Source organism: Urocampus carinirostris, chromosome 2 (assembly GCF_059441175.1).
Source record: "Urocampus carinirostris isolate Australia breed hairy pipefish chromosome 2, RoL_Ucar_1.0, whole genome shotgun sequence".
Lineage (NCBI taxonomy): Eukaryota > Metazoa > Chordata > Actinopteri > Syngnathiformes > Syngnathidae > Urocampus > Urocampus carinirostris.
The window spans coordinates 60,494,840-60,520,658 of NC_142350.1; the positions used below are offsets into that span (position 1 = coordinate 60,494,840).

At 41.5% G+C, this 25,819-nt stretch overlaps 1 protein-coding gene across 1 annotated transcript in view; it reads left to right on the forward strand.

Annotated features, from left to right (window-relative positions):
* Window positions 1-25,819, forward strand: part of LOC148372804 (gamma-aminobutyric acid type B receptor subunit 1-like) — a 211,921-nt gene that overhangs the window by 52,828 nt on the left and 133,274 nt on the right. Inside the window, exon 7 of the mRNA XM_088327382.1 lies at window positions 13,582-13,742. Within this exon, the coding sequence (XP_088183508.1) occupies window positions 13,582-13,742 (161 nt within the window). The remainder of the gene's footprint in view (window positions 1-13,581; window positions 13,743-25,819) is intronic.

The window sequence follows — 25,819 nt, forward strand, 5'->3', positions numbered from 1 at the left end:
ACAAATGTAATGCCGCAGACAAACTGACCACTGGAGGGCGCTTTAGTTACATAAAAAACAACAAGCTGGCATTCGCAACAACGCATTTTAGTGCCCTGTTGGTGCACTGTTTTTGTTTTTGAAGGAATTGCTACTAAGAAGAAAAATAGCAATAATTATATGACATCTGTATTTTATTTATAATCACGTCTTCTGCTTTTTGAGACAGTTAAATTCTCGTTTGTTGTGTTTATTTCAAGTGTTTTGCTGGCAGGGTTGGGTAAGGTTACTTTAACTGGATTACTTTCAATTACTTTTGGATTACTCCAATACCAGATAGATAGATAGATAGATAGATAGATAGATACTTTATTCATCCCCGAAGGGAAATTCACATATATGCTAATAAAAGACAAAAGAAACTAAATATGAATAAAATGACTAAATTTTCTGCAGGCTTGGGGAGTAACAGAATACATGGAACGGCAAAAATGATGTTGGCAAGCTGTTTGGATTTATTTTCTTTTTGTTTCTGTCGCATTTTATGTTAACTTTTGCCGGAGATCAAAGCCAGGAGAGAAAGCTTACCACGTGTTGTGAGTCATCCTTTTATTCATATTTGGTTTATTTTGTCTTTTATTAGCATATTTGGTATTGGAGTAATCCAAAAGTAATTGAAAGTAATCCAGTTAAAGTAACCCTACCCAACCCTGTTTGCTGGTAATAGGAAAAATTTACTTGGTGCAAAGTCAGCTGTCAGCCGACACCAGAGTAGCCTGTGGCTCACACTTATTGGCCATGGAGATTTTCTAGGAAATTAGATTTCTAACTAACATAACAAAATCATTCAAATCATGTGTGTTTTTAAAGGAACAGTGTGCAATATTCGACCACTACATGTCACTGTATTGTGTTGCGCAATTGAAAATGAAACTACAAACTAACAATACTCAAAGTGACCAAACCGCAGGTTTTTTGGGGGGGGGGGACCCGTAGCAGCAAGATGGCGGACAATCATGTCAGCTCCCTCTAGTTGAGCCTCATGTTAAGTAAAAATAAAATTCAAATTTCTAGACCGATGAGTATTTGAAGAAAATGCATGTTTACATGTAAAGTAATATATTTTTTGCTTACTATTTTAATCAATATTGTTTTTCAATTCATTACATTTTTTTTACCACTATGAGGCCCTAGATCACAGGTGTCAAACAGGCGGCCCGCGGGCCAGATCAGGCCCGCTAAGGGATTGATCCGGCCCGCATGACAACACTCAGAGACGCGCAAGAGAAAAACAAGCTGCAGGTTGAAATATGTCAACTTGATGTTGCCAAAGCCAGGTTCCCCTCACAAAGACACTGTACTTGTATTTATTTATCTCTTTCTCTTTTCCAACACTTGTCTTTCACTCTCTGTCTCTTTCACTCTCTGTGTCTCTTTTTCTCTTCCTTTGTTCCTCTTTGTCTCTTTCTCTCTGTGTGTCTTTTTAACTTCTTTTGCTCTAACTTTTTTCCTTTTCTCCCTTTTTCCCTCTTCCTACCCTTCGCGCTTTCTTCTCTCTTTTCTCTCCTTCTGTCTTTCTATTTCTCTTTGGATTTCTTTCTTCCTCTCCCTTTTTCCCCCTCTCTCACAACCTTTTATCTCTTTTGTTTCTCACGCTCTCTCCCTCCCTCTCTTTTTCTTTCTCTGTCCAGCCCTCTCTCCTTTTCCTTCCCTCTTTCTCTTTTATTTATCTCTCTTTTTCTTTCTCTTTAACCTACTAGCCTGGCCCCCGACAGAATGTTTGTTCTATCGTGTGGGCCCCGAGTTAAAATGAGTTTGACACCCCTGCCCTAAATCATACACACTCTACCTTTTAATACTTAATCAGTTCTTCCAAAATTAATTTTAAATCTAGATATTTACTTATATATGTAAAACAGTGAGTACTTGCCTGAGCCTGTTTTAACCATGTTTGTTATAATTATACCTTGGTAACATGGGCGTAACAAGTCTGTTTTTGGGGGTGCTAAAGCACCCCCAAATTCAACCCTGGCACCCCGAAAATTATAGAATTAAAAAATATATTTTCTATAATAAAGGACAAGATAGGCACACATATGATGAAAACCCCTCGATGGAAAAAAAGGAAAAACAAAACAAAAATGTGAAAAAGTCAGAAATACTGCATTGAAATGGTTCAGTCCATTTGATCTCTGGAACTGCATCATCGTTTATTTGCATTAGTATATTTGTAGTACTGCGATTGGCTGGCAACCAGTTCAGGGTGTCCCCTGCCCACTGCCCGATGATTGCTGGGACGGGCTCCAGCACCCCCGCGACCCTACTGAGGATAAGTGGTGCAGCAAATGAGATGAGATGAGAGATTTTTGTAGTATTTCTATAGTAGATTTTTTTTGGTAATATTGGATTACTGTAGTTCTATTTTTTGGGGGCAATTATGTCGTATTTTGTTATATAGTATTACTGTACTTTTATTTGGAAGCATTTTGTAGTATTTCTACAGTAGTATTTTGGTAGTGTTTTCATAGTACCATTTTTTTTATATATGTTGTACTTTTATTGTATTACTGTAGGTGTATTTCTGTAGTATTTCTGTCTAACATTTCTGTATAAATATTTTTGTAGTATTTCTGTCATAATATTCATCTAGCAGTATATTTTAGTAGTGCAGTGGTTAGCACATTTGCCTAACCTGCAAAAGGTCCCTGGTTCGAGACCTGGTTGGAAACACATGTTGGCCTGCAGAGGGACGGGTGCCACCAGGCTGTACTTGCCCAAGACACACCACAGGAAATGGTGCTCCTACGACCCAAGTTGTTAAGGCATCCAAACAACCAACCACTTTTGTATTATAGTAATATTTCAGCAATAATATTTTTGTATAATTCTCACATACACTTCTAATCAGTGGGGCAGCACGGCGGTTAGCGCATGTGCAGGCACAGTTCTTGGGAACCTCCTGTGTGGTGTGGGTTCAAATCCAGCTACCGGACTTCCTGTGTGGAGTTTGTATGTTCTCCCCGTGCTTGCGTTGGTTTCCTCCGGGCACTCCGGTTTCCTCCCACATTCCAAAAGACATGCATTTCAGGTGGATTGGCCGGTCCAAATTGTCCCTAGGTGTGAATGGGCGAGCGAGTTATCTGTCCCTGTGTGCCCTGCGATTGGCTGGCAACCAGTTCAGGGTGTCCCCTGCCCACTGCCCGATGATTGCTGGGATGGGCTCCAGCACCCCCGCGACCCTACTGAGGATAAGCGGTGCAGCTAATCAGTGCTAACTTAGCAGTCGCTCAAACAGTGAGAAGATGTTGTCCGGTGGTGTCCAACTGTCACAGGGCGTTTCGACCCTTAACCACAACGCCCTCGGGTTGGCGGGCCGGCAGTGATGGCCAGTCACTGCCCATCTTCTCCTGGTCCCCAGCTAAACTCCTCTCTCCTACCAGCAAGAGGCTCTCTCCGCGGCTTCCCCCACCCTATGGGCAGCTGCCTTCCTCTCCCTTCCACTTATTCCCAGAGCTGTTAATGTGTCCCATACAGACTGTGCTGGGAAGCCCCTGCACCCCACCTCCACTGGGAATAGTGATGGATTTAAACTGTAAATAAGTTATTCTACTGTTGCATACTGTGTTCTATTCTTGCTTAGTGTGCCATTATCGCATAGTTCAATAGTAGTAATATTTTTGATACGATAACATGTTGTTGTAAGTTTAAACAGGTGTTGATACGATAAGATGTTGTGAAAACAGATCTCAAACTGTTTTTTTGTCACTCCCCCTCCCTTAGCAGAAGAAACATTATGTAAAGTAGGGCGTTCCTAATACAATAAAAAGGCAAGGACGAAATAGACTTTTTCAGAGTGTCTAGTAGACTGTAACAGGCAGTCTATGGTCATCTCTCCTTGCAAGTAAGTCATACTTACGTCTCTGTGTCTTCTTTGAGTGCAGGTTTTTATTACAAGTGTTGGGGTTAACCTAACAAATAGCCAGGTCTACCATCCCTTGTCCCTACACTGTTGGACCAGTTCTTAATATTTGGCGTTTTTCCTTTCATGGGCTTCGCTGCATCCATCTTTCCACGGTCAGGGTGATCTTTTGGGCCTCTTCTGACCAAATGTCTGGCCTCAAGGAAGTTTGTACTACCTGGGGAAAGTGTAATTTTCTTCCCCAGGTCTACCCTCATCTCCCATGCTGGTGCTGTTTGCAGGAGGCTCTTCTTGGTCTTCTTCGAACTGGATGGAATGTTTTGGACTAAGTTGAGGTTGGTGCTTCTTCCACCTTTTCTGCCCCAAGATGTAAGCCAGTGCACCGAGGAACTTGTCGTGGCGCCAGCGGTATCTGCCCTGGCAGAGAAGGAGGTTGTTCCTCAAAATCTTACAATACACGGCCCCAGTCATCCTCTCTTGAATGCAGTGCACTCGTCCTGTCCCATGTGCATAAAAACACCCCCGAAGCATGATGCTACCACCCCCATACTTCAGAGTTCTTTGGATTGTACTCTTCAATCTTCTTCCACCAAACACTCTTAGTTAAATTATGACCAATGATTTCTGGATTTTTCTTTTTAGTTTATCTCTCTCATGGTAGACATACACCTACTATGAAAATATCAGACCCCTCCATTGTTTATAAGTGGTATAAATAGCAAAATAGCAGGCTGTTCAAATTCTTATTTTCTCCACTGTATTTGCAGATCTGCAAAATATGGTTCACACCAGATTTTCTCTTTTACAACGTTGTAAATGCGTGCAACCTTTTTCTATTAGCATCATTTGTAGTCATTATTGTTTTTACTGTGCAAAGCCGAGACAAAACAGTCCCATTTCTACCATGAAACGCGTTTTCTTAATGATGAAATAACTCGTCTTTGTGTTTGGACCCTTGTGGAGCCAAGACGCGGATAGAAGGAGGTGACGGCATTTACCTTTCTCCTGCTGAGGTTGCAGGAAGTGGGTGGAAGTGCAACTCGGGGGCGGGTGGGTGATGGACGGCGAGACGCAAAGATGGACGCTTTCTATTCGAGGAAACAGACTTCCCGCATTTATAAGCAACTCTGCTCGTTAGCTGGCGGGATGATGCAAAAACAACATGATGGCTTGTTTTTCTTTTTTTTTTTTTTTTTTTCTCTGTATGCTAACAGCACAGGGTCAGTACACACAGATGGCTCGTGGGAGATTTTACTGCAGTTTTCCACTCTCTGTTCTTAACTGTGCCCAGGGTCTGTTTTTGGTCAGCGTTTTAGCTTTTAGCTACATCAACTGGAACTGGTTTGGTAGTGTAGCAAAGATGGGTGGTAAATAAATTACTCTAACAAATTCTTGACCAATTGAATTAAAGAGACAAATTTATTCTTTTCAAAACTCGTCTCGCCTTTTTGGAGCACTACATACATTTTTAGATCATGATGTCAGAAGAACGGATGAAAAACCATGTTTAGTTATTCTGAAATGGAAATGTGGAAATGTTTATATCTAAGCTTAAGATTCACCACATGTGCGGTCCCTTCTCAAGGTTTCTTCATTTTCCTCATGTTGAGGTTTTTTGAGTTTTTCCTTGCCCTCATGTTGGTTCAAGATCAGGGGATGGTGTAATAATAGTCTGAAAAAATAGTCTGTGTATTAACCTGTGAAGCCCTTTGAGACTCTTTGTGATTAAGGGCTATACAAATAAAAATGACTTGACTTGACTTGACTTGACTGAAGGGTGGCTACACACACTTTAGGTCAATTATTTTTACCGTTTTGATAGTTTAATATACTTTAATCAAGACACACTCTTGGATTAATGGACTTTTCTTTTACTGAACATCTACTGAAGAGGCTTAAATAGAACACAAAAAATAATAAGAAAATAAAACAACAAAACTAGAAGTTGAGAACTTAAACTGGTGCCATTTGGATAGACATTGGCTGGATTGGTCCAGCTCCTCCTATAAGGACATGCCCTCTTCCATTTTTGTTGGCCAAATTCAAACTGCCCTTGTGAGGTGAGTCGGTACCAGCTCTCGGTTCTGGTCTCCTGGGAGAAAAATGGAAAAATGCAGGTCAGCCGGTGTCAGGGGCGGGGCCAGCTGGGCGCCATGACAACCGTGCAGGCCATGACAGTATTACCACTTTGTTTCGGCAGAGAGCGCCATACAATCTTTTTTTAGAAAAAAATACATATTCCATTTTTTTAAATTATTTTTTATTGCATCATCAAACTAAATTGTCATGAAATAGTTAAAGACCACAACGTTCACAATATTCAAAGGAACAGAAAGTGCTGCAGAAATGAAGAGAAAAAAACATCTGAAACTGAATGAAGAAAGTAAAAAAACTAAAAATAATAATATTGATGACATCTTTAACTCAACATATAAGCATATTATACATCTATCACACATTGGGAATGTTTATCACATTCAAATATGGAACCAATAAACCAAATTCGTTGACAACATTTTGAAAAGTAGGGTTCTTTATTCATACCATATTTTTATTTATTTATGTAGTTTAACATGTTATATTGTACATGTGTTTCGTTATATCATATATATTGTTAATTAACATTTTGTTGTGAGATGCTGAATTGCTCGACATGAATGAGGTTTATGATAAAAAAAAGTTCAAAATGAAGTAGCTTGGACGTTCACTGTAGAAGGAAAAAACACATGCAAATATAAATAATTAGAATAATACATTTTCATTTTCAAATTATGAATTCATTTTCTGCATCAAATTATTGTTGGTAAAATACTGATTAAAGGGATAACCCCAAACCTGTCTTTTTTCATTTTCTCCTTTTATACTTCCTTTTTTTCTTAAATTCTTTATACAACCTAATAATTCGTAATAGAATGCATCAAAGCAAGTGAACCCGTTTGAGAGCCGGCTCTCTTGAATGAGTTGAGCCGAAAAAGCCGGTTCTCTAAAAAGAGACGGACTTCCTTTCACTACATAACTACCACATGAAATCCGAGGCTGCAGACGCATGCGCACAGTAGCATCAAACTGCTCGCTTCGTATGCTACAAAAAAAAAAAACGATACCGCGATGGCGGCGAACTTGTTTGACTTGATTGATTTTGCCGTTTCCTGATAGTCGGTGTAGACCGGATGGTACCAATCATTGACAAATTTGCATTTTTCCGTACAGATTTTCTTGTACGTCGTACACGTCTTAAAATGCATAATAAACGTACTTTGTACGGCAAAAACGTACAGGTTGACAGGTATGTACTTTTGATATTTTTTTTATGAATACAAAGTTTCGTGACAAATAAAATGAAATGTATTGCTCTTTCTTTGTTTTTGTTTTGTATGCGTCCAAATGTAATATTATCTTTGGATAAGGTAGTAGTTTTTTTTAATATATATTTGCAGGTGTATAACATACATTTATGTGTATTTTTTTGTTAGGTTATTTGACAAACACTTGGAATTTGAAAACAGAAATTGAAAACATTCATGGTTTATTAAAATAATAATTCGTTGCAGCCGTAGTAGGCCCTTTTACCTACATGACATAGCCGATCTTTAAAATCGAGTCCTTGCTGCCATCTACATCAGCGGGGGTCTTAAAAACAGAAACACTCTCATACAGGGAGCCAACTCCTGTCGCGCCGCACATAAAGTTCAGCGCTGAATAATTGATGGAGCGTCGGACGGGTCGCACGAGGAGGTGGAAGGCAAATGCCAGACCAAGACAAGCTTGTCCGACACGGACACTCGCGTAATGGAACTTCGAGGAGAAAACGGCCATTTTTATCGCAAAACTGAAATAGAGGACAAGGGTGTTAAGTCTGGGGAGGAAGCGGCGCTCCCGATTCACAGTTGCAGACGAACCTTTCTTTTATTGTGAAGTTCTGCTTCATCTTAGGAACGGTTTCTCATAAACCATTAAAGGGACACTGTGTATTATTTAGCGCACTGTTTCTCAACTGGTAGGTCAAAACCCAAAAGTTCAGTTCAGTTCAGTTCGATCAGAAAATATTCTGTCAAAAAAAATAACGAAACTTCGTTTGGAGTATCCATTCACAGTTAAAATAAATACCAAGATCCATAAATATTCAGAATAGATATAGATGAACCCAATATCTGACAGGTACCAGGACAGGAAAAAGGAAGCAGAACCCACTCGCGTAGCGTTACTCACAGTTTATTGGGGAGAAGAGAAGGGAGCGCACACTCGATCCGGAGATCGTTGGTCGCGGGGTGTAGATTGCTCGGAACGGGGAAGTGGTCAAAGTCAAACAGATCGTGGTGAGAGCAAAACAGGAGCAAAAACACAGGAAAAAAACGGAGATTCACAGGGCTTGGCAAAACAAAAGCAAAAACACAGGAAAAACTGAGATTCTCAGGGATTGATGTGTCTAAACGGAGTTTTACAGGAGTTTCGCAGACGCTCCGACAAACGGCGACTCACAGGACAACGTTTAAGTAGTCACAGGGAGCAATCTGTCAACGAGTTTCAGCTGGTGACCATGGGCGGGGCCAATTTGGCGCCCTGGCAACCGTGACAGAAGCTGGTGCCACACGGTGGGGGCCAATTGTGCGCCATGGCAACCGTGACAAATATCTATAGATAACCCAACATACACATTAAAAGTAAAAGTGCAGACATGGTATTTCCCACTGCTGAAACAGAAAGTGGCTTGCAGGCCTGTTTTCAGAGGGTTGCTGGCCTATGCCTTGGCAAAAAATTGCCAGGAGAGCAAAAATAACTGAGGGTCAGTTACACTCTAACATTCGGTGGGCGACACTGCCCTCGAGCTGCTTGATTTTGGAAAATAAAAACTAAAAAAATCACCGTCATTTTTCCGACTGGTATTGTAATTTCGATGCTATTTTGAATTTTGAAAGAAAAGCACATTTTCTGTGCTAGTTTTGTGGTTTTGCGAGTACAGATGCTGCCCTACCTACGAACAAATAGGTTCCAGACGTTTGTTCGTAAGTTCAATTTGTTAGGAAGTTGCTTCAGTGCAATATTTTGTATGTTTAAGGTTTATATAAGTAACCTGTATTGTCTTCTACTAAAAAATAAACGTTTCATAAAATAATAGGCTCTATAAAGATGAATAAAGTTAAGTTCAACTTACTTTTGGAAGATGGGCTTCAAGAGTTCAGCTACTTCCTCCTCATTGGGAGAAAGTGGGTGAACAAAAGTGATCCAACCATTTTCTCAACCGCATCAAGATCTCTTATTCCACTTTTATTTGAAAGAAACGGCTCGCCTCTTCTTTACACTTTACTCCAACCATATTGAATGGATGCACAAGATATTAAACAATAAAAACATCGAAGTTTATTACAGATGCAGTATAGAATGTTTACACACGAACTAATAAGAGGAAGCAGATTTCTTCTCTGGGGTGGATGCTGGGTGAGCTCTCACAGCGCCACACACCGGTAGTGGCGGAACGAAGCACTACAGTACTTTCCTCTACTTGGAAAAAGGCGCACACGATACAAAATCTTACTTACAGCAATGTCCGGATATTTTTCCACATCCTGAATTTTTTTTCGTATCCGCCATTTTCGTAAGTCGAATGTCCGTAAGTAGGGGAGCGTCTGTACTTAATCAGATACCACTGGAGATCGAAATTAAACAGAACAAAATAGTCGAGAACAAAACACCACAGTAAACCGTCCTCATCGTCCTCCTTATAACTGACGCCATCAAAGTCGTCTTCCCCAGTATGGGAAAGAGACTTTGTCATATGGACGTAGTCCCACGTTCCCTTATTCAAAAACACGCTAGCAACACGCTCGCAAAGTGAAGATTACGTGCAGTAGCTCCGTTTCCTTCTTTATCGGACTGCTCGTTTGCTAAATGTGAGATAAAAGAAGATATGTGGATTGGAAACATATATATAAAGGCTCTTTGAACTCAGTTTAGCATTATTAACACTTATTTAATTGAGAAAAGCTACGTCATGTGCCTTTCTTTTTGCAATTTGCATGATGAGGATATGTCTACGCTAATTTCATTTGTGCACAAGCTAAGAAGTTGCAGTCTTCCTCGGCGCATATATTCCACCGGTCTAAATCTTACCTTTTGTACTCGAGCGCCGCTGGCGGCTGTTAGAAAAATGACATAAATTGGCTGCATCACTGAATAAGCCGCAGGGCTGAAGGTTTGGGAAAAAAGTAGCGGCTTATAGTCCGGAATTTACGGTAATCAAGTTAAAGTAACCCTACCCAACCCTGCCCATTTCGATTTCAAAACAAGTTTGCGTGCCAGGTGTCTCATTAGCTAACATTTCAGCCGGTATACCGCGCACACACACACAAATATGGGCGCACAATCGGGATTGATGATGCAGCCTGGATGAAATGGCGTTTCCTTTTCCACCGCAAATCTTTTCATCTGTTTTTCGACACGACACTTCTACAGAAGGAGGAGATGATGCCTGCCTGCTTGTGATGTGTCGTTTGCGAACCAAGCGTTTATATGAGCCGGCTCTCGGGAGTGAAGGGAGCGGCGATCAGAGCCGGTTCCCTTCGAGACGCTCTTTTTCTCTTGCAATGTCAAGAACTGGGACAGGAGGAGGACCCAGATGCGTGACGTTTCTCACACAAGCTTTATTTTATGGGAAATGGGGCAGTGATTCGCAGCACGGCGGCGCAGTGGTTAGCGCATGTGCGGCACAGTTCATGTCATGGGAACCTCCTGCGTAGGTTCAAATCCCGCTCCAGACTTCCTGTGCGGAGTTTGTAAGTTCTCCCCGTGCTTGCGTGGGTTTCCTCCGGGCACTCCGGTTTCCCCCACGTTCCAAAAACATGCATTTCAGGTGGATTGGCCGGTCCCAATTGTCCCTAGGTGTGAATGAGCGAGTGAGTTGTCTGTCCCTGTGTGCCCTGCGATTGGCCGGCAACCAGTTCAGGGTGTCCCCTGCCCACTGGGATGGCTGGGATGGGCTCCAGCCCCCCGCGACCCTAATGAAGATAAGCGGTACAGATAATGAGAGATGAGATGGGGCAGTGATTCGGCGATCGTTGGGCGGAAGACATAAGGCAGCAGTCTGGCGTGGAAATGACAGAAAGCCAGAGGCCGACGAGATCGATACCCATGCACGAGCAGATATTGGACAGATGGGGTTGATACCGGACAGGACGGGACAGACAGGATTGATATCAGGCACTGGAAACTGGAGTCCGATAACAAGCAGGACGAGATAAACGGAAACTATACCAGACATAGGAGATCGAAATCAAACAGGACAAACTAGACGGGAACGCTACCAGACACTGGAGATCGATAACAAACAGAACACAAGAGCCGGGAACGAAACTGGAGATCGATATTGAACAGGACAAAATAGACAGGAACGATACTGGACAGGATACACAAGCAGGAAACCGGGCAGAGTCAAAACCCACGTCTTGCGGGTGCAGAGGTTTGTTGACGGACTGACAGAGGGTGAGTGAGAGCACGGAACTTAAATAGGAGGGAAGCCAATCAATCAACGAGCTGCAGCTGGCGCCAAACAGGCGGGACATGGGCAACCGCGACATGCAATTGGTCATTATACCGCATTTTGCGCTTTTTATGACGCACCTGATTATAAGGCGCATGGAAGTGAAACTACAGTGAGAGATAAACGATTCCATAAAGTTGAAATTTTGCATTGAAATCAAAATCATGTGAAGGGAGAAGGAGAGAGGGAGATAAAAGAGAGAGAGAGTACGAGAGAAAAAGAGCAAGAAAACTAAAAAGAGATAGAAAGGCGGTAAAGGCAGAGAGAAAGAGTGGGAGAGGGAGCTAGACAGAAATAAACAGAGCAAAAAAGAGAGAAAGAGCTAAAAAGGGAAAGCGAGTGAGAGAGACAGACAAAGAGAGAGAGCGAAAAAGAGAACAGAGAGGGAGAGAATAAGGGAAGGTGAATGAGACAAAGAGAGAGATAGGAAGATAGAAACAAAGAGAGGGAGGAAAAGATAGGGGGAGAAAGGGAAAATAAAGAGAGGGTGAGAAGGGGAGAAATAGAGAAAGAGAGAGAAAGAAATGTTAAACAGAGGGTGAAAGAAAGAGATAGAAAGAGAGAAACAGAGAGAGGTAGAAAGACAGATAGAGAAAGAGGGAAAGAGAGACAGGGAAGTATATCGATAGAGGAAAAAAGGAGGGAAAGAGAGAGTTAGAAAGAGAGAAAAAGTGATTGCGAAAAAGATACAGGAAAGATACAGATAAAAAGGGAGACAAAGAGAGGGGAAGAGAGAGAGAGAGAAAAAGATCAAGAAATAGAAAAAGAGAAGCAGAGGGAGACACAGTTAGAAAGAAAGTGGGAGCGAGATCAAGAGAGAGAGAGAGATAGAGAGAGATAGGAAGACAACGGAGTGGGAGACAATAAGGGAAGGTGAGCGAGACAAAGAGAGAGCTAGGAAGATAGAAACAAAGAGCCGAAGGAAAAAATAGAGAGAGAAAGGAAAAATAAAGAGAGAATGAGAAGGGGAGAAATAGAGAGAGAGAGAGAGAGAGAAAGAAACTTAGAGAAAGGGCGAAAGGAAGAGATATAAAGAGAGAAACAGAGAGAGGGAGAAAGAGAGATAGAGAAAGAGGGAAAGAGAGACAGTGAAGTATATAGATAGAGGAAAAGGGAGGGAAAGAAAGAGTTAGAAAGAGAGAAAAAGTGATTGAGAAAGAGACAGGAAAAATACAGATAAAGAGGGAGACAAAGAGAGGGGAAGAGAGAGAGAGAGAGAGAGAGAGAGAGCGAGAGAGAGAGAAAGAGATCGAGAAATATAGAAAGAAAAGCAGAGGGAGACACAGATAGAGAGAGGGTGGGAGCGAGATCAAGAGAGAGGGGAAGAGAGAGATAAAGAGAGAGATAGAGAGAGAGATAGGAAGACAACGGAGTAGGAGACAATAAGGGAAGGTGAGTGAGACAAAGAGAGAGATAGGAAGATAGAAACAAAGAGAGGGAGGAAAAGATAGAGAGAGAAAGGGAAAATAAAGAGAGGGTGAGAAGGGGAGAAATAGAGAGAGAGAGAGAAAGAAAGTTAGAGAGAGGGCAAAAGGAAGAGATAGAAAGAGAGAAATAGATAGAGAGAAAAAAGAAAGGGAAAAAAGACATAGACAGAGAAACAGAGAGGGAGAGAGAGAATAAGAAAGAGATAGAAAGAGTGAAACAGAGACCCAGAAAGAGTCAGATAAAACCCCGTTTCGTTCGCGAACGACCCTTCACTACTGCCTTCAGCTGCTATTTCCACTCCTCATCTCCCCGCGTCCACAACCACACGCGTGCGCGCACGCACACTCTTTCCCCCCACACAGCCAATCAGGAGGCTCCATCTTCTCCCAATCAACACTCTGCTAGTCCTATCACATTCGTGCTTTCTTTCTTCTCTTTTCTTTTTTTTCCTTTCCCCAAAAGTGTCGAAGCTCACACTTACCCGCACATTTGTAGCTTGATGCGCCGCAGCGAGAACACCAAAATCGAGATTTTTATCGTTGGGTTTTCATTTTGAATGTAAAAGTCAGCGGAGGATGTAACTGTTGACGTTCGGGTCCTCCTCCACGTGTTGTCGAAGTGATGTCGCGGCGGACGAGCGGAGCGTTTCGGGCGCCTCGCCTTACCTTCTCCTTCTTGTTGTTCTCGGGACTGTTGCTGCTGTCGGTGCCGCCGTGCGCAGGGAAGAAGAAGCTTTACATCGGGGCTCTTTTCCCCATGAGCGGCGGATGGCCCGGCGGGCAGGCGTGCATGCCCTCCGCGCAGATGGCGCTCGACTTGGTCAACAACCGCAGCGACATCCTGCCCGACTACGAGTTGGAGCTCATCCACTACGACAGCATGGTGAGTCCGACTCTTTCGTTTTCTTGCTTTTGGAAACACGAAAAAATGTTTTGAGGGAGTTCAACCAGTGTATATGTACATCAAAGTTAAAGGTGGTGTCTGTAACTTTAAAATATTGCACTGCCTTCTGGTTAAAAATCATCATTGCAGCTCCTTTTGTTGCGCGTGCAAGTATGTGAAATTCTTACATGCGTAACCACCCCGTTTTTGGGGGGGGTACTTAAGGACCACAATGCATACCTGTCAACCTTCAGGGCTCCATGCCCTTACAAACTTCCCTTACAAAATAGAAAATAACCATATTTTTTTCCAAACGTGTTTATTCATATAGTTTAACATGTTATATTCTACATGTGTTTCGTTATATCCTATATATTGTTAATTAACATTTTGTTGTGAGATACTGAGTTGCTCGACATGAATGAGGTTTATTATGAAAAAAGTTCAAAAATGAAGTAGCTTGGACGTTCACTGTAGAAGGAAAAAATACATGCAAATATATTTAAGTAGAATAATACATTTTCTTATTCAAATTATGAATTCATTTTCTGCATTAAATTATTGTTGGTAATATACTGACTAAAGGGATAACCAGAAATCTGTCTTTTTGTCATTTTCTCCTTTTTTTCTTAACTTCTTTATACAGCATAATAATTCGTAATATAATGCATCAAAGCAAGTGAGCCGTTTGAGAGCCGGCTCTCTTGAATGAGTTGAGCCGAAAAAGCCGGTTCTCTAAAAAGAGACGGACTTCCTTTCACTACACAACTACCACATGAAATCCGAGGCGGCAGACGCATGCGCACAGTAGCATCAAACCGCTCGCATCGTTGGCAACGGAAAAAAAACGATACCGAGATAGAGGCTACCGCGGCGAACTCGCTGGACTTGATTGATTTGCCGTTTCGTGATAGTCGGTGTATACCAGATGGTACCCATAATTGACAAATTTGCGTTTTTCCGTACAGATTTTTTTGTACGTCGTACACGTTTTAAAATGCACAATAAACGTACTTTCTACGGGAAAAACGTACAGGTTGACAGGTATGAAGTATGTGAAATTCTTAGATACGTAACCACCCCGTTTTTGGGGGTGCTCAAGGATCCCAATGTTCAAACCCCCCGAAAACTATAGCATTTTTAAAACTTGTCTCCTAAATATAGTGTCATGGTCGCCGTGGCGACCGGTCTGCCCCGCCCCCCGGGCACCAGCTGAAGCAGATCAGCTAATTGCGTGGCTGCTATTTAAGGTTGGGCTGTGGGTATTGCGGGTGTTGGCTCATTACATCTTTTCTGTTCTGTTATGCCTTGTCCTGTTTGGTTTAAGTCGGAGGAAACCTGTACCTGACCATTCTGAGTTTAAGAATGTTTTTGTTCTGTTTTGGCCCGGAGTTTTTGGACAACTTTTATTTTGGTAAATAAAAGCTTTGATCGTACGCAATTGAGTTCTCCCTTCCTGCCTCCTGCCTCCGTTCTGGTCCGGTCACCCCTTCCACCCCGTGACATATAGGACATGATCGGCTTAAAAAAGATCAAATAGATCATATAAAAAAATCAAACTAAACAAAAATGTGACTAACGCGCCGTCGGAAATACTCCACCGCTTTAAAATGGTTCTGTTCATTTGATTCCGAGCGCCGCTCTCGGTCCCTTTCTCCTCCTCTTTCGCTCAGCTTGTGTCTCTTGCGAAGTCAGTGGAAGCTCCGGTGTGTTTATTTCACACTGTGTACTCCTTTAAAAATAATTGATTAAAAACTGGACATGGCGTATGTAGTATATAGTGTTTCTGCTAACCACAAAGTGTAATGTGATATTCACAATGGGAAGTGACCCTCCTTTAGTGAATTTGTTTTATCTATCAATACTCTCTAGGTGCTCAGCACCCCGAAAGCTCTAAACCTAAAAATACCCCCAACTTTTTGGGTGTTTGTGATTGCATTTTGACTGTATTTGAAACAGTCCTTCTCTTACTTTCACCATTTTCATCATAGAATGAAAGATCAACCCTATTCCCCCGTTTCCTTTCCCCCACCTTTTTGCGCTTTTTTGCCGGGGACACCGAGGGGTAAATGTGAGATAAAAGAAGATAGGTGCGGTGTAAACATATATAAAAAGGCTCTTTGAACTCAGTTTAGCATTATTAACACTTATTTAATCGAGAAAATATTGAATTTTAAACTTTTTAAGGACACTTCAAACTACGCACCTCATCCTTAATAACTACCATGTATCTCGTGCATCTTTTTCTTTTTACCTGGTTGCCCATTATATATGAAGTACTGGTTGTAATGGGATTCGAACCCAGGTCTAACCACTGGACCACCAGTGGAATAGATCTGTGGTCTGCAACCTTCTCTGACTCTATTTTCACGCTGCGGCCCAGTAAGAACATTAATGATAATAACAATAACGTTAATAACAATTATTATAATAATAATTATCATAATAATAATAATAACAATTATCGTCATCATCATCTAAGCTTATATCCACTGTGTCATCACTATACCACCGAAGATCTAGATCAGGGGTCTCCAGCCTTTTTCAAGTTTGCGCAAAGGGAACCCACTTTAATATCCGTTTCTAAAGTAGCAACTTAGCTAGATGGCTTGCTAAATTGCTAACAAGTAGCGTGATCGTTAGCTAGAAAAGTAAACAGGTAATAAAAGATAGATGGCGAGCTAAAAGAGTGAAAAGCAATCCAAAAAGTCTGATAACTAGCAAAAAAGTAATATACTAGCATCCGAAAAACGTTAAAAGCTAGCTAGATAGCTTGCTAAGTAGCTAAAATGGTGGAGGGATAACTAGCTGCCAAGCTACAAAGGAAACATAGCTAGAGAGAAAGAAAGAAATATAGAAAGAAAATGATAGGAAGAGAGAGAGTGAGAGTAAAATATATATAATGAAAAAGATATATATATATATATACATATATAGGAAGAAAAAGAGGTAGAAAGAGAGAGAGAAAATAGAAACAAAATATGGGAAGAGAAAGAGAAGGAGAGAGAGAGAGAGAAATATAAAAAAAACTTTATAAGAAGAGAAAGAGGAAGAAAGAAAGAGAGAGAAATATAGAAAGGAAGATAGGAAGAGAAATCGAGGGACAGAGAGAGAGAGAGAAATATAGGAAGAGAAAGAAAGGGAAAAAGAAAGAAGGGAGGAGAGACAGAAAATATAGGAAAAAAATATAAGAAGAGAAATATGGAAAGAAATAGATAGGAAGTGAAAGATGGGGAGAAAGCGAGAGGGGAGGAGAGAGAGACAAATACAGAAAGAAAATGATAGGAAGTGAGAGAGAGAGAGAGAGAGAGAGAGACAGAAATAGTGCCAAGTGTGCACCGATACAGTTAGACCACTACTCCATAGTATCTGTAGCCCCCCAAATACCTCATTAGTTGCTCGGAAAGAGAGAGAGAGAGAGAGAGAGAGAGAAAGAAAGATAGGAAGAGAAAGAAAGGGAAAAAGAAAGAAGGGAGGAGAGACAGAAAATATAGGAAAAAAATATAAGAAGAGAAATATGGAAAGAAACAGATAGGAAGTGAAAGATGGGGGGAAAGCGAGAGGGGAGGAGAGAGAGACAAATACAGAAAGAAAATGATAGGAAGTGAGAGAGAGAGAGAGAGAGAGAGACAGAAATAGTGCCAAGTGTGCACCGATACAGTTAGACCACTACTCCATAGTATCTGTAGCCCCCCAAATACCTCATTAGTTGCTCGGAAAGAGAGAGAGAGAGAGAGAGAAAGATAGGAAGAGAAAGAAAGGGAAAAAGAAAGAAGGGAGGAGAGACAGAAAATATAAGAAGAGAAATATGTAAAGAAAAAGATATGAAGTGAAAGATGGGGAGAAAGCGAGAGGGGAGGAGAGATAGAAACATACAGAAAGATAATGATAGGAAGTGAGAGAGAGAAAGAGAGACAGAAATGGTGCACCGATACTGTTAGATCACAAAACACATTTAGATGAACTTAAATCCGAGGTTTCCTACCTGTAACCAACTGTATGTCATAGTATTTTTCACATGACTCCATAGTATCTGTAGCCCCCCCAAGTACCTCATTAGTTGCTCGGAAAGACTTTTTTAATATCTAGGTTGGAATATGCCAAAACTGGAAACCCCTCCCATAGCATTGGAATAGTATAGTTCCTAATGATATGGCCAAGTGTACACCGATACTGTTAGACCACAAAACACATTGAGATAAACAAGCGCAAACTTAAATCCCATGTTTCCTACCTGCAACCAACTCTATGTCATAATATTTGTCGCACGTCTCCATAAAATGGGATCCGTAGCCCTGCCGAGCCTCTCATTAGTTGCGCTGAAAGAGCAAACGCGCCTCCCACAGCCGTCAATCAGTTCTTGAAAATGTCACTTGAGGAAATGCGAGCGGATCGGGTGCAGTGAGTGAAATTGATGGTTTTCTCCGCATGTAGGGTTGGAGCATCGGTATTGCTATGCGTTGGTATAACATTTGGCAGTGGTGGGTTGTCAGGGCCTGCAAGGCCTTCTCTGCTGGCGTAAAGATATGTAAATGTTGATTATGTCTTATGCAGTAATCCCTCGGTTATCGCGGTTAATGGGGACCAAAACCACCCGCGAAAAGTGAAAATCCGCGAAGTAGCGACGCCTCTTCCAAAATTCTTAATTTTTTTAAAAAATATTTTATTTTAGGGCAGCACGGCGGCGCAGTGGTTAGCGCTCGTGCGGCACAGTTCATGTCATGGGAACCTGTCTTGGGTTCAAATCCAGCTCCGGACTTTCTGTGCGGAATTTGTATGTTCTCCCCGTGCTTGCGTGGGTTTCCTCCGGGCACTCCGGTTTCCTCCCACATTCCAAAAACATGCATTTCAGGTGAATTGGCTGGTCCAAATTGTCCCTAGGTGTGAATGAGCGAATGAGTTGTCTGTCCCTGTGTGGCCTGCGATTGGCTGGCAACCAGTTCAGGGTGTCCCCTGCCCACTGCCCGGAGATGGCTGGGATGGGCTCCAGCCCCCTCGCGACCCTAATAAGGATAAGCGGTACGGCTGATGAGATGAGATGAGAGATATATTTTATTTTATTAGTATTTTTTTTTAGACCTGCAAAGCTCTGAACCCGCGAAAATCGAAAATCCGCTAAGTAGCAACGCCCCTTCTAAAGTGCTAAAAACATTTTCAAATTTTGTTTTTGTTTTTTTATTTATTTATTTATTTTATTATTATTTTTTTTTTAGACCTGCAAAGCTCTGAACCCGCGAAAAGTGAAAATCCGCGAAGTAGCGACGCCCCTTCAAAAATGCTTATTTTTTATTTATTTATTTATTTATTATTTTTTTTTTTTTTTAGACCCGCGAAGCTCTGAACCCGCGAACGTGGAACCGCAAAGTAGCAAGGTCCCAATGTACTTATTCAATAATTCCAAATTGTCTTTTGCTTTCTTTTGTTGCTTTTCCCCTGGTTGCGCTAATATATGCTTTCATTTTGAAGCATTCAACCGATCACATTTCAGCCATTACTTATTGCCAGTACAGTGGAACCTCGGTTATCGAACGCCTCTCGGTTCGAACAAATCGGTTCTCGACCAAAAATTTTGAGAAATTCTCGCTTCGCTTTTTGTTCAAAAAATTGGAGTTCGAACGCCGGTACGCTAGGGTGCGATGCTGAGCAGGGTACGGGTGTAGATTGCCCCCACCCCTCCTGAAGAACTGTTGTCACGTGAGCGCGCACTTCTTCTTGCTTTCGTTTTTAATATCAGTGAACGGAGTGTTTTAACCCCTAATTATGCCTCGGAAGAAGTTCGGTGCAAGCAGCAAAGTTGCTACAGGTGAAAAAAGAAGAGTAGTGCGTACAACTATTGCATTTAAGAAAGAAATAATAGCAAAATACGAAGAAGGTGTGCGAGTTTCCGATCTTGCTATACATACAGCATGGCTTCTGCTGAGCACCACAAAGGTAAGAAATCCTATTCATAATTCTTTTCTTTATCCTTTAACCGCTCACCACTTTTTGTGGAGACCCGGGTGCTAAATGACGCGTAAACGACCTGATTTTTTTAGTTGTACACGTTCATGTTGGCGTAATCTTTCGTACGGAAGATTACGCTAACGCGGACGTACGATTAGCCTGGGTTAGCTTCATGTTTACGTTCATGGTAAACATTCAGGGTGTTGGAACGGATTAAAATGATTTTACATTACTTTTAATGGGAAAAACGATTTCGGTGATTGAACAAATCGGTTTTCGAACAGGGTTCTGGAACGGATTATGGTCGAGAACCGAGGTTCCACTGTATCAAAAATCTACACAGAGGCCTTCACAATCAGTTTTGTAGGCCTTGATGCATTATATAAGTGTGGACAACACTCAGTTTAGCCAATCAGATTTCGAGTTGGCGGACCAGGGCCTTCTAGCAGGTGCGATAAAACTTTACCGGTTTTACAAATTTTGATTGGCTAGGGGGTGGTCACGGAAGTATCACAGCATAAAGAAAAATCCCAGTGTCCATTGTTCCTGCAGAATGGACAAATTCAGCCTGAATTGAGTAAAGACTTATGCCACGAATAGCATCGATGGCGTTAGAAAAGGAAGTCTTGATGGAACTGAAACGCATACCTGTCAACCTGTACGTTTTTGCCGTACAAAGTATGTTTATAATGCATTTTAAGACGTGTACGATGTACAAGATAATCTGTATGGAAAAAAAACGCAAATTTGTTAATTATGGGTACCATCCGGTATACACCGACTATCACGAAACGGCAAATCAATCAAGTCAAACCAGTTCGCCGCGGTAGCCTCTATCTCGGTATGTTTTTTTTTTCGTTTTTTCGCAAACAAAGTGAGCGGTTTGATGCTACTGTGCGCATGCGTCTGCCGCCTGGGGATTTCCCATCATGCATCATTCCGATCACACGTGAACAAAGCGAAAGCAGAGCAGTAGGCCTACATTACAACATAGTTTTGAATTTTCTTTGGATACAATCATCGAGTCGCAATGGCCGAACCTGAATTAAAACGCCATAAGTCATTCTGATCTGAAAACAACAGGCTGGGTCGATTGAGTAAATTTGAAATACATGTGGTCTTAAAAAACATCGGATTTCATGTGGTAGTTGTGTAGTGAAAGGAAGTCCGTCTCTTTTTAGAGAACCGGCTTTTTCGGCTCAACTCTCTAGAGAGAGCCGGCTCTCAAACGGCTCACTTGCTTTGATGCATTATATTACGAATTATGATGTTGTATAAAGAAGTTAAGAAAAAAAGGAAGTATAAAAGGAGAAAACTGAAAAAGACAGGTTTGTGGTTATCCCTTTAATCAGTATATTACCAACAATGATTTAATGCAGAAAATAAATTCATAATTTGAATAAGAAAATGTATCATTCAACTTACCGTATTTTCTGCACTATAAGGCGCACCTAAAAGCCTTTATTTTTTTCAAAAGCTGACCATGCGCCTTATAATACAGTGCGCCTTATTTATGGATCAACATTAAGTTGCAAAGTCTTCCAACTAACTTGCAGCCGCCGACTAGATTTTCCCCCGAACGCCAAGTAGTCCGCGGTGTATGCTGGGATTTATTTACCGGCGTTTCATTGGCTAACCAATGTGTCAATCATCATTTGAATCGATCACTATTGGCTAAAGTTATTCGGAGGTCAAGGGGCGGATCCTTTTTATCATTTACAGGCTGGCATTGGCTTAAACGGCGAAACAAAGCCTGCGATTGGCCCAAAAAGATGAATGTGTATAGCACGTGGTTGACGGCATACAGAAAGCATTTTTTACTATTCTGTATTTGTAAATATTTTATTCTCCTGGATTTACTACCCTCACGGATATAAGAGGACATTGGCTGCACATTATTATGAACACAACGACTTCGGTGAGCTACTCTGGCTATATATTTTCCCTGTATCTTGTTTCAGACTGAACTCGATGTTTCTGTGATAAGCGGTGCAGATAATGGATGGAATGGAGTGTCTATTTTTAAATTAAACTCAATTCCAAGTGTTTATTGTCATATGCACAGTAAAGTTGCGAGCGAAAAAGAAAACAGAAACTAAGGAATGGTTGGCATTTCTTGAATCCCAAGACTTCAACCTTCCGAATGATGGAACGATGCATTTGAGTGACATCGTACGGACACCGCATCCGCACGTGATCTCGACACGCATTTGCGTCTTTGCAAGCTTTGGGAATGTTAAGGGGGTAATAAGTTGGACTGAACTATCTGACTGTTTTGTCGACGCCTTATAATCCGGTGCGTCTTAAGTATGTCAAAAATAGGACCAAAAACTATTTTTTTCGGGGTGCGCCCTATAACCTGGTGCGCCTTCTAGTGCGGAAAATACAGTAATTATATTTGCATGTATTTTTTCCTTCTACAGTGAACGTCCAAGCGACTTCATTCAACTTTTTTGATAATAAACCTCATTCATGTCGAGCAACTCAGTATCTCACAACAAAATGTTAATTAACAATATATACGATATAACAAAGCACATGTACAATTTATCATGTTAAACTACATAAATAAACACGCTTGAAAAAAAATATGGTGTAAGATTATTTTGAAAGGGAAACGCTCGGATAATCTGTACGACAGATGAATTCATGTCTTCTGAAGGAAAGAAAGGATAGAATTCTTGCACAAATAAAACAAATATTTGTTGTTGTGTTGTGGAAAATAGACTTGCATTTGTATAATAGAGTTGCATACATTTAGAAAGAAATGTAGAAAGACTTGCTTACAGTGTGACAGAATGTTGACATCATTTCGGGAAGGTCCTTGGGACCTTCAAGGACTCTCTGAGCAAACTGAGGCGAACAACATGTCCTAATAAGGGTACGACAGCATCTTCCTTGTTTTTACTGAGGACTAGGGCCGCCTTTTGGGTTGTACTCAAACTGAAGCTATAAAAGCGTTGTTATGTCTGGAGTTCTCTGAGTTTCTTTGGGATGACGAAATAAAGAGCTCCCCCTCATGGCAGGCTTTGGTGTACTTTATTAAATCACGTAAGAAGACTTAAAATATTATCGAACCTGCATTTTCTCCTACAGTTGAATAAAATATATTTTATTGTTGATGCTTTTTTTATATAGGTCACAACTGTAGCGGCAGTAAATGTTTCCCAGCCGTCAAATAGTATTTGATGCTTGAATTGATTCAGATGAAGGCCTAGGTTTGAAACACACAGTCCGCCACTGGATTCTGGTGTGTGTCTGCATGTGTGTTGGCATAGCAACAGAGTCGCCGTCAAGGCGAAGCCAATAAGGACTGAAAATGTGCCCGCATGTACTTGAATCTGTTCTTTCTTATTTTAGTTGCAAAATGTGTGTGTGTGTTAACTCGGGGTTGGGTGCAGTTAACTCGGACATGAAGATAAAACACCTCCGTTTCCACGGCAATCGGTTGACAGAAAGGCTCTGTCGCCTGCGGTCGGAGAAAAAAAACACAGTATAGCACACTCCGTCAAATACACAGTAGTACTCCATGTAAACAATCTCACATGTAAAGCAGGGGTGTCAAAAAGGCGGCCCGCGGGCCGGATCAGGCCCGCTAAGGGATTGAATCCGGCCTGCGAAAAAACGCTGAGGGAAGCGCAAGAGAAAAACGAGCTGCGGGTTGAAATATGTCCACTTGATGTTGCCAAAGCCAGGTGCCTCGAACAAACGCTGTTCTTGTATTTCTTTCTCTCTCTCTCTCTTTCTCTCTCACCCTCTCTCTCTCTCTTCCTCCCTTTTCTCTCACTCTCTTTCTTTGTTCCTCTTTGTCTCTTTTACCTTATTTTGCTCACTCTTTCTTTTTTCTTTTTCTGTCTTTTCTCACTTTTTCTCTCTCTCTTTTACTTTCCCCTTCTCTCTTTCTCCCCATCTCTTTCTCTTTGGATTTCTTTCTCTCTTTCTTTCCTCTCTCTTACTATTTCTCTTTTTATATCTTTAGTTTCTCTCTCTCTCTCTCTTTCTCCCTTTTTCTCTTTCTTTGTCCCATTCTCTTTTTCTTGCCCTCTCATTATCTTTTTTCTTTCTCTCCCTTTTTTCTTTGCAACGTACTAGTCTGGCCCCCGTGAGAATGTTTATTCTATTGTGTGGCCCCCGGGTTTAAATAAGTTTGACACCCCTGATGTAAAGCAAACATATTAACCCAGGGGAACATACGGCCCGCGAGCCAGGTATGGCTCTTTTCGTGAGCACATCTGGCTCGGAGATAAAACAAGGCCCATGCTGATTTTGCTTGAACCGTTCTAGAAAATGCAAAGCCCGAGTAGATCTTTGCAGGGTTTGTACAGGTGCTACAAAGGTGCTTGAATTTTGGGTGAAGTGCTTTAGGGCTGCAACAACGAATTGATAAAAATGATTAAAGTTCGGGGCAGCAGTGGTTAGCGCGTGTGCGGCACAGTTCTAAGGTCTTGGGAACCTCCTGCGTGGGTTCAAATCCAGCTACCGGACTTACTGTGCGGAGTTTGTATGCTCTCCCCGTGCTTGCGTGGGTTTCCTCCAGGCACTCCGGTTTCCTCCCACATTCCAAAGACATGCATTTCAGGTGGATTGGCCGGTCCAAATTGTCCCTAGGAAGTTGTCCCTTGGTGTGAATGAGCGAGCGAGTTGTCTGTCCCTGTGTGCCCTGCGATTGGCTGGCAACCAGTTCAGGGTGTCCCCTGCCCACTGCCCGACGATTGCTGGGATGGGCTTCAGCACCCCCGCGACCCTACTAGGTGGCGCAGCTGATGAGATGAGATGAGATTAAAGTTAGTTGGCAACTAATTTTCCTCGTTGTTGATTTTTGAGCCAAAAAGCATGTAATCAATGCAAATAAGTGTGTTGGATTTCTTTGTGAAGTTGAGGGATGTATTACCACTTTGGTCCAGCAGAGGGCACCTAGAGACCGTTTTATGAAAAAAGGTATCTTACATTAAAAAAAAAAATCCTTTTTATTGGGCATTGCATTATTACAAACACAATTGGCATGTACTTGTCATGGTTGCCATGGCGCCCAATTGGCCCCGCCCGAGTGGCGCCAGCTGTGGCTCGTTGACGGATTGGCTTTCTGTCTTTAAGCTCAGTGCTCTCACTCTTCCTTTGTCAAACCGTCAACGAACCTCTGCCCCGCAAGACGTGGGTTTTGACTCCTTCCTGTTTCCTGTTGGTATTTCCTGTCCGGTATTGTTCCCGGTTATTTTGTCCTGTTTAAAAATCGGTTTCCAGTTTGTTCCCGTCTAGTTTGTCCTGTTTAATTGCGGTATCCTGTTTTGATATCAATCCTGTCTGGCCCGTTGTTTAATATCAGTTTCCAGTTTCGTTCCCGTCTAGTTTGTCCTGTTTATTTTCGATATCCTGTTTTGATATCAATCCTGTCTGTTCCGTCCTGTCCAGTATCGACCCCTTCCTTCCGATATCTGCTCGGGCAATTGGTATCGATCTTGTCGGCCTCCGGCCTCCTATCATTCCATGCCAGACTGCCCATTTCCCGTAAAATAAAAGGCTTGTGTGAGAAACGTCACGCATTTGGGTCCTGATCCTGTTCTGGTTCATGTCAGTAATAGACAAACCATACAAACACTTAACTTACATTTTTAAAGGAACAGAAAGTGCTGCATAAATACACACAAAAAGAGAAAATACATTAAAAAACAATTAAAATAAACAATAATAATAATCAAATATTCAACTCGACTCTTCGTTTCTGTTTTGTATGATAAGTCCAAATATAATATGATATTAGGATTACATGGTAAGGACAGAGTATCTTACATTTTTGCTGGTTTATAGCGACATTTGTATGTATTTAAGTTATTCGTCAAACACTTGGATTTTTAACTGTTTTATATTATATAATATACGATCGTTATTCAATATTTGAATAAAGAGAATTATAAAATAAAAATTAAAAACCAGATTAATCGATTGATCCCCAAAATAATCAACCGATTCACTGTTTCATAAAATAACTGTTAGTTGCAGCCCGAAAGTGCTTGTAAATGCTGGAAATGATTGCAATGTTTCTCAATAGTTCTGCTTACAAATGATGCCGACACTACTTTCTGGGGGCTTGGCTTTCCCTCACGATTAACAGCAGCTGGCATTAGTTCTTATAGCAA